Raw genomic sequence first — 10,212 nt, forward strand, 5'->3', positions numbered from 1 at the left:
AAATTATGAATATAAATCAAAGACAGTTTTCATTATATAGTTATGATACTGAAAACAAATTACAATTGTGAGGGAAAAATGACAAAATTATGTTACAATCAATGACATCCAAGCTTTGGCATATGCATCACGACAATACATCTTTGTTAATCAGACTACCTACCCTGACCAATAGAAACGTCGATGATTCCTCCACCATTCGTCTCTTCTTCTATATCTTCATMAAAAACAAGTCTAAAACCACATTCTTTTACCTCACAATTCACACAACCTTCAAGAATGAGTTCTTCGAGATTTGTGATCATTGTGAAATTGGGGGTACTTGTTAGGTTACGACAATGCCTTAGCTTCATCACTTTCAACCTTTCAAAACACTAACATCAAGGACAAAYAGGTAAACACTTAATTAGATCTCCAAGTATTAAAAACATATGAGGAATGCATATACAAAGCAAAATAAGTACCTTAGGCGATGTCCAGAGATTTTTGATGTGGTTGTAAGACAAATCGATGCAACAATGTTTTCTGGGTAGAAATCTGAAGGGAAGCACTTGAAAGGGAATCCATGCCAATAAAGTAACCTTAACTTATTTGATAAAAATTTCAACTTCACGCCGTAATTCACCTTAGATTCCTTCCACAAYTTCAAATCAAATGCATGCCAATGATGTCTGAGTTCTTCATCACATATTTGTAGGATCCGCAAATTCTTCATATGTGCAAAAGCTTTAGCATCAATGTGAACCTTTAGATAATCTTCATTTCGCAAAAGGTGAAGGACTTCAACTGCCTCTGTTCCCTAGATCCAAGTAAAAAGAATATGGAACATATAGTTTGGATCGAAAAGAGTGACGTATATAAAAAATAATCATATGCCACTTCTTACCTCGTTTTTATTCAATACATCATAAACCTCCAATGAAATCCACAACCTGCTTCTCTTCCCAGGGGTGTTCGACTCTTCGCGTATAATTTCCCTTGCCATATTTTGGATCAAGTCATGCATTTCAAGCAAATCATTACGAGAAACAAGTAATGACTTGTCAACTAGAACTTTGATATTTGTATCTGTATGATAATTACAACCATCTAGTATAGTTGTTGCAACATCTTTATTTTCACCAATGAATGAAGATGCAATATCAAGGAAGATGTTTTTTTTGTTGCGGGCTTAACGCATCAAACTTAATCGAAGCACCCGTTGTATCTCTTCATTAGGATATACTTGGAGCCCGTCCAATTAGCTTTTCCACTCCTTCACAGTTTTTCCGTAAAGAAAAGATCCCAAGACCTTGAGAGCAAGAGGGTGACCTTTCACATACTGCACAACTTGCAGAGCAAGTTCTTGAAACTCTTTAGTAGGATGTTCTTTATGAAAAGCATACAAACTAAAGAGCTTACGGGATTCAAAATCATCGAGAAACTCCATGTCATAGATTTCATCCACTTTATGAGACTTTAGCAATTGCTTGTCTTTACTAGTGAAAATAATCAAACTTCCTGGGAAAAACCAATCACATGAACCTGAGAGTGCTTCTAACTGATCACGATGATCTACATCATCTATAACAAGTAGGATCCGTCTAGTTGCCATTCTCTGTTTCATTACCATAATTCCTTGACCAATGTTGGATATCCTCACATCTATTGTTTTCATGATGTCATTAATAAGTTGCATTATGACATGAGTTAGTGCATGTTGTTTTGTGGCCCTTTGGACATCATCCAAAAAGCTACATTCCTCAAAGTGGTTATATATGAGGTTATAAATGGCTTTGGCAAAAGTGGTATTTTCTATTCCACCAATACCACATATTCCAATCATGTGAACTTTGTTTGAGTGAACAAACCGTGACAAGTTCCTTTTCTTTATACGGGCATCCACCCCTACAAGGTTCTGGCCGACATGCAAAGGTTCATGAGATAATGCTTTTAGGATTTCTTCAGAGATGCTAGCAATGAATTTGGACTCAAACCTGTTGAACAGAAAGAACCCCAGATGTGTACAATTAGTTCTAATAAAGTTACTAAATGAATTGGTTTGGGAGAAAAACAGCTACTTAATGAAATTCAAATGATATGGCCCCTTGTTAGTTTGACTAGAGATATAAATCATTATAGTAAAGAAAAAATTTACCCATTTGCCATGTCCTCGAGATCCCATCCAGATAAGTTGGCAGCCATGGATAAAGCTTCCTTCCATTTAGCAACCTCTGCTTTGTTTGAAATCTCATGTTTGGCAAACGCTTGTGCATAGCTCCCAGTCTATTTCCTCACCACATCAGGCTTCACGTCATAGAAGATCACTCGAACCTCATGCTTGTGCTCTCTCGCCTCCTTGCAGTCAAGGATTTTTACAAGTTCCCTCAAACACCATGACGAAGATGCATAATTTGTAGAGAAGATGACTACGAGAAACCTCGATTCTTGAATGACTTTGTCGAGATTAGGAGATATGTTTTTGCCTAGGGTGAGATCCATATCATCTCTAAACACATGAATTCCTTTTTGTTTTAAATCTTTGAATAGATGATCCATAAAGCTTTTACGGATATCTTCACCTCTAAAACTTACCAAGACATCGTATGTCCACCAAGGTCGTTGAATGGATGTAGTAGCCATTATCAATGATGAAATGCTAAACACATGTAGAGATCCACCAAAAAAGAGTAGCTTTGAATTTAACATGGATGAGTAAAAGAAAGATGGATTAACAGTTGGGGGTTTCTTAGATCAACTAAAACAAGCATTTAAAAAGAAAAGCAACGCATAATAAGTAAAAGTAATGGATTACTTACAGAAGATGTGGTGTTGGATTAAGAAGTTTTATTTGGTGAAAGGTGCAACCAAATTAATCTGTTGTGTGCCATCGTATGTATTTTGAAACTACAATGAGAGAAAGTTTTATTTGGTAAAGTTGGTTTGTAAGGCTTTTATTCCACTCCAGGTCCAAATTCAAATCTTATTAGTGTCATTTTCTTAGTCAAATAATGTCACCGATTGAAAAATATTATGTATATTTGTTTCTTATAGTCAACCGGTGCCCTTGTTTGAAATTTTTTCCCTATAATTTTTTCTTATAGKCAAATGGTGCCAACGTTTGAAATTTTTTTTGGGTCCGTCCCTGACATCCATCCATCATTTATTTTCTAAAACAACATCAAAACCAACGTCGAGTTTGATCCATAGCCTCCTTAATTCTCTTCTCACATATATCCAAAGTGCCATGAAACCTTGCACAAGAAACAAAACGGTTTTCGGGACCAGGGCACACACATCTCTTTAAATCACCCTCACCACATTCGTTCACAATCAATTCCGAACATTATTTGTTAGKKTAGTAAACCCTGTCAAGCTTTAGCACCATTTACACCCAAAAACAATTGGAGTTAGAGCCTTTACCCTCATCTAAAATATACTAAAAGGTTTTGATATATTTTTGTTGTATATATTTTTAATATATTGATTTTTATAATTAATAATATAAATGATATAAAGTTAAAATGGTTAAACCTAAAACGTTTGAAAAAGCTATGAAAAAACATGAGTCGGGTTTTTGACATACTGGAGATATGTTGAGGTTTTTAAATTGTTGAGGTGACGGAAATATGTAAGGAAAAAGCTATGAAAAACCTTAACATAATATACGCTCTAAGGGGCCGTTTACCTAAACACTTATCGGTAAAATTCAACATTATCGCTTACTTATCAAGTAAGATTTTATCCATTAAAACTCATCGTATGCAACAATTTATCCCAGTAAGCGCTAACAATGGTAAGAGTCCCCGTCCTCACTTACCGGGTAAGACTGGATTCTTGCCTTCACTCTTACCGGATAAGATATTTAGTCATTGTCATATTCATCCGATAAAGTAAAGTGAATTGGTAGGCGTTTACCCGGGTAAGCGTTTGGTAAACAGGACCTAAGACATGAATATATTTTGATTCACTAGAAAGGTACTCGMGCAATGCAGCGAGATACATCTCGATTTTAATGTTTTATTTTATTTTTTGTCTCTGTCRATGTTACAATACGAATTTTATGTGTTTTTAAGAAAGCAATAATGATTTTATTTTTGAATAAAATATAAATTTGAAGATTTCATAAAAATTGGAAAAAAAATATATATCAATGTTAATATAAAATCAACTATTTAAAAGTTCTCATTTATTATGTCAATCTTTAATTTATTTATTTTATTATCATTTAATTTAAGTTTAATAACGCTATAATTTATTTTTGGTTTAATAATATAACATTTTATAAATATAACAATTAAGTATTCTGTTAGAACTCAAAGATTATCCTAATTACATTTAAGTTTTTTGTATTTAAAATGAGATGTTTATCCTATATTTGATTATGTTTATCTGCAGTTAGTTACACGAATTCACGAATTCAGATATGGAGCTTTCATAAGTTGTACTTAYGCATAATCTATTTTCAATCTTGAGTTTTAAGTAATATGCATTAATAAACAGTACTTTATGTATAAAAAATAGTTTTAAAGAATTTTTCTCAGTTTTATCGTTTACATTAAACTTCTTATGAAATTAAGAGAGAAATCAATTACAAAATTAACTTTTATTAAAAATTATATGGGAAGATTACACTTTTAGCCCCACCCACCCCCAAATTATGCAACTTTATTTGGTCAAAGTAATTGGTAAGACTTTGGAAGTTTCATAGTTATCTCCACGAAACTTCCATTAAAACAATATCGACTTAGAGGTTGTTTACCTAAATGCTTACCCGATAAGTGTTTATAGTTAGAAGTCAACATTATAACTTATTTTAATGGGTAAGATTGTAATACATCAAAACGTATTCCATGTAACAATTTACCTGGTAAACGCTTACCCGGATAAGAGACGCTATCCTCATTTACCAGGTAAGATTCTCCATCCTTAGCATCGTTCTTACCGAGTAAGATTTTTGGCCCTTGTCATATTCGTCCGATGAAAAAAATTACCTGATAAGTACTTATTGGGTATTAGTAAACGGCCCCTTACTCTTAAGATTTCTTGAACCCAAATCATCCTCAAAATAGTCTAATATAAACTTAAATAAATTTCTTAGCTATAAAAAATATGGAACAACTTAAAATTCGTTTAAAACATACTAAAATGCTTATAATATTTATAATTGTTTTACTAAAAATTGCATCATTATCTAAATATCAACATTTTTTTATYATCATATCCTTTAGACGATAACACAYTTRTGCCACAACATTAAAACCTTTTTRAAACTTACTTTGGAACTTTCTAAAAGCATTCTAAATGAGATAATGGTAGAAATACTACCTCAAATTTCATAAAAGAAATACCCACCAGAACTTAAAATCCCTACAACCATTAATATATATATATATAAATCGATGTGTTGCTTTGATTTCTCATAAAACTGGGTATCTGGTCAGGGATGGACCTAGATTTTTTTCCCAAATTGTGGTATCATTTGACTATAAGAAACAAATATAGGAAAAAAATTTCAAACTGTGACACCATTTGACTATAGGTAATAAATATCACTACAACAAAATCGGTTTTATAGGACACTCTCAAATTTTAAGTGTCCTAATAGACCTCTTTATAGGACTTAGTTTATAGGACCAAAAAAAACTAAAGTGTCCTATCTAAAGATGTTGTAATAAGTTTATATGACGCTTTTTGATGTCGTAATAAGTTTTTTATAGGACACTTTTAATATAAAGCGTCCAATTATCAACTTTTTAGAACATTATTTGAAAAACTGTCCTATAAAAACAAATGTCCTATAAAAATTGAGTTTATAGGACACTTTCTCAACAGTGTCATATAAAGTTGATAATGTCAYGCTTTTATATTAAAAGTGTTATAAAAAACTTATTACGACGTCAAAAAASGTCATATAAACTTATTACAACACCTTTAGATAGAACACTTTAATTTTTTGGTCCTATAAACTAAGTCCTATAAAGAGGTCTATTAGGACATTTAGAATTTAAGAGTGTCTTATAAAACCGATTTTGTTGTAGTGTATAGGGAAATTTTTTCAAACAGTAACACTATTTGACTAAAGAAATGATACTAACAGGATACAAACTCGGGTTTGAGGTGGAATAAAAGTCTTGCAAACCAACTCTACTAAAGATAATTTGTTCACATTGTAGTTTCGAAATACCTGCGGTGACACAAAACAAATTAATATGGTTGCACCTTTCACAAACCTAAAGTTTTCTATCTTTCGACAGAGAAATAATACGRTGACACAAAACAAATTAATATGATTTATCATTAATTAAGTTATTTTATTCAACCTTTTTTTTACCCAAATCACGTTTGACTTTGAGACTATGTTTGTTATAGTAGTGATAAACTATGGGTCATATTTGGTAAAAACTAGTTGATAGRTTAGATCACAATGTTATTATCCAAACGAACATGTTGAAAATTGGAATGTTTTTAAGATTTTATTGAAACAAAATACAAATACAAATTGTAGAGATTTTTTATTACATAATTATGRTACCAAATACAAATTATAATTGTGTGGAAAAAAATCACAAAATTATAGTACAGTTGGTSACATCCAGATTTTGACATATAGATCACCACAATACAACTTTATTAATCGGACTACCTACCACGACCAAAACAAACCTTGACCATTCCTACTTATTCTGAAGGCACCTCCATCTTGTGTTGGATTCGRGAGTTCCCGAGTGATACTGAAATCCGTTTCTTCGTTTTGTATATCTTCATCAAAAACAAGTCTTACACCACACTCTTTTACCTTGACATCATTATTATCTCTGAATGAAAAAGTAACAAARTTCTTCGCTTCCGTCCATTCCCAATATTCCACATTCATAAAGCAAAACCATATGACATCTGACTTAGGGATTCCAATGGAGTAATGGTAGAATGCACAATGCTTAACCAAAAATGTACCATCAAAGTTGTCCACATAATACTTTGGTGTATAGTATTTGTGGTAATCTTCATGACCATAAGACTTTTTCGGTGTCAAAACAACAGAAATTCCATATCCCCTCACCTTATTGTAGCACAGATTTGGAGGCAATTCGACTTGTAAGTGATTTCCCATACTTGTATTTGTAAACCATTGTGGAATTCTATTTCCATGATATATTATATCCAAACGGTCACGACCGTAGAATTGTCTTTCTTTTCTACGGAAGATTCCACATGTGTTACTCGGGAATTCCATAAATTGAAGCAAAGAGGAAATTTGGTTTCTACAACTGTGGGAGGTTATAGATGAGTTAAGATTAGGTAGAGGTTGCATCAGACAAACCTGGTTTTCAATTCTAAGATTCCTAAATAATTTCGGACAGATGTTAAGATAAATGGCTAAGTATGACTTAATATTRTAACCAACTGGTCTTTGTACTTCACGCAAGGATGTGCAATCCTCTGCAGAAAGACTACGAAGGCTAGGTGGAAGTTCTGGCAACACTTCCAGCTTCTTGCAACCAGAAAGTTGAAGATGTTGAAGATGAGAAAGTTGAGTTAAACATCCAGGCAAACTAGTAAAGTTGTTCCCATCCAAGTTTAGAGATTCTAGACATGATAAGCCTCCAATGCTATCAGGCACTTCCAATATATTGCAATGGCTAAATATTAATTCTCGTAAGAAACATAAATTCACCAATGAAGGCATTACGAGATTTTGGGGATGCTGCATCTTACTTGGTAACCATGAAGGTTGGGAAATTGAAGTCCACCGTCTAGATCGGATCCTCTCATGTCGACCAAATTTTAATACTTGAAGGTTGTATTGGCTCTGTTATGGCCGTTCCATCAACAGAAAACTCCCTCAAAGTCTGGATGTTGCCGAAGAATTCCGGAAGTTTGTCCACTTTTGAGCAACCCGAGAGATCCAAAACTTCAAGAGATTCCATTTCGACTTTGCAAGGGAATCCCCTAAAACGTTYGCAACATCTCATATTTAGAACAAGCAGCCTCTTGAGCATTCCAAAAGATGGGTGCAATTTAACCAAATTCACACAACCTTCAAGACWTAGCTCTTCGAGATTCGTAATCCTTGTGAAATTAGGGGTATTTGTCAGGTTACGACAATGCCTTAGCTTCATCACTTTCAACCTTCCAAAACACTAACATCAAGGACACAAAGGTAAGTKCTTAGATCATCATGTGTTAAATAGAGGAGAATTGCATGAACAAATAARTACCTTAGGTGTTGTCCATAGAGTTTTTATGTGACTGTAAGACAAGTCGATGGCAACAATGTTTTCTGGATAAAAATCTGAAGGGAACTTGAAAGGGAATCCATACCAATAAAGCAACCTTAGCTTATTCGATAAGGATTTCAACCTTCCAGAATAATTCACCTTAGAGTCCTTCCAAAAGTTTCCACGTTCTACTTCACAAATTTTTAGGATCCGTAGATTTTCCATATCTTCGAAAGCTTCACCGTGTATATGAATGTTTTTACTAGATCTTGTGAGAAAAAGGTCAAGAACTTCGACTGCTTCTATTGCCTAGATACCAGTAATAAGATTATCAGATTCTATTATAAGAACTTACATATAACTTATATGGAAAARAATAAAATATGCAGTTGCTCATACTATGTATTTACGTAGCAAAAAGAACCATATTCCACTTCTTACCTTATTTTTGCTCAATACATTAGAAACTACTGATAAATTCCATAGTCTGCTCCCGACTTCCTTTACCTCTAATTCTTCAAGTATAATTCTCCTTGCCATGCTTTGAATTAAGCAATGCATTTGAAGTGAATTATCATCTCGTKATATTGTAATAAGTGACTTGTTAACTAGTACTTCCAAATCAGCATATGCAAAGGAATTGTCTTTGCCTAGTACACTTGCCACAAAATCTTTATCTTCCCCTACGAATGAGAATGCGATGTCAAGAAAGGTCCTTCTTCGATTGAGGTCTAGCCCATCAAAACTTGGTCGCAGTTTTTGTTGTATCTCTACATCAGGATATGTTCTAAGTTCATCTAGTTCACTTTTCCACACATCCATAGGCTTGTCATACAAAAAACAACCCAAAACTTTGAGAGCCAAAGGGTGCCCTTGCAAACAGTATACAACTTGATAAGAGAGCTCTTTGATATCTTTTGGCGGATGTTTTTCCCCAAAAGCATACAAACTAAAGAGCTCATAAGCTTCATAATGTGTTAAAATTGACATGTCATAAATTTCATCGACTCTATGAGATCTTAGCAACTGTTTGTCATCACCGGTGAAAATAATAAAACTTCCTRGGAAAAACCAAACAGGTGAACCCGCTAGTGCTTCTAACTGATCGCGATGATCCACATCATCTAGAACAAGTAGGATTGGCTTCGTTGGCATCCTTTGCTTTATTACCATAATTCCTTCACTAACACTTGATATCTCTACAACTCTTGCTTTCATGATTTTACCAATAAGTTGCATTTGGACTTGAGTTAGACCTTGTTGCTTAGCGACTCCTTGGATATTTTCACAAAAGCTACATTCCTCAAAGTGGATACACATCGAGTTATAAATAGCTTTGGCWAGGGTTGTCTTTCCTATTCCACTAATACCACATATCCCTATCATGTGTACCTTATYTGACCCAACAAATCGTAACAAGTTCATTTTCTTTATGCGTGCATCCACCCCTACAAGATTCTCGCCAACATGCAAAGATTCATGAGATAATGCTTTGAAGATTTCTTCCGAGATGCTAGCAATGAATTTGGACTCAAACCTGTTGACCAGAAAGAACCCCGAATGTATAGAATTAGTTCTAATAAAGTTACTAGATTAATTTGTTAGGGAGAAAAACAGYTACTTAATGAAATTCAGAAGATATGGCCCCTTGTTAATTTGACAAGAGATATAAATCATTATAATAAAGAACAAATTTACCCATTTGCCATGTCTTGGAGATCCCATCCAGATAAGTTGGCAGCCATGAGTAAAGCTTCTTTCCACTTAGCAACCTCTGTTCTATTTGACATCTCATGTCTGGCAAACGCTTGTGATAGCTCCCAGTCTGTTTCCTCACCACATCAGGCTTCACGTCATAGAAGATTATTCGAACCTCATGCTTGTGCTCTCTCGCCTCCTTGCAGTCGAGAATTTTTACAAGTTCCCTCAAACACCATGATGAACATGCATAATTTTTAGAGAAGACAACTATCAGAAACCTCGATTCTTCAATGACTTTGTCGAGATTAGG

General features: G+C 33.9%; 2 protein-coding genes across 2 annotated transcripts; both read right to left on the minus strand.

The window, feature by feature from the left end:
• Window positions 1-163: 163 nt before the first annotated feature.
• On the minus strand, window positions 164-2,622 carry LOC112505112 (disease resistance protein RPS6-like; the record flags this gene model as incomplete). The annotated part of the gene is made up of 6 exons (XM_025109066.1): window positions 2,314-2,622; window positions 2,138-2,265; window positions 1,312-1,976; window positions 887-1,068; window positions 465-799; window positions 164-363 (listed from the first exon to the last, which is right to left on the minus strand). Coding segments are annotated over exons 1-6 (1,819 nt in total), but the record flags the coding sequence as incomplete, so codon positions are not given.
• A 4,003-nt stretch (window positions 2,623-6,625) lies between these two features.
• LOC112505113 (disease resistance-like protein DSC1) lies at window positions 6,626-9,991 on the minus strand. Its single transcript, XM_025109068.1, has 5 exons — window positions 9,900-9,991; window positions 8,643-9,738; window positions 8,202-8,510; window positions 7,775-8,123; window positions 6,626-7,602 (listed from the first exon to the last, which is right to left on the minus strand). The coding sequence occupies exons 1-5, from the start codon at window positions 9,989-9,991 to the stop codon at window positions 6,626-6,628; spliced, it is 2,823 nt and encodes a 940-aa protein (XP_024964836.1).
• Between the last annotated feature and the right edge of the window lie 221 nt (window positions 9,992-10,212).

Source organism: Cynara cardunculus, unplaced genomic scaffold (assembly GCF_001531365.2).
Source record: "Cynara cardunculus var. scolymus isolate 2C unplaced genomic scaffold, CcrdV1 Un_Scaffold_8512, whole genome shotgun sequence".
Classification (NCBI taxonomy): domain Eukaryota; kingdom Viridiplantae; phylum Streptophyta; class Magnoliopsida; order Asterales; family Asteraceae; genus Cynara; species Cynara cardunculus.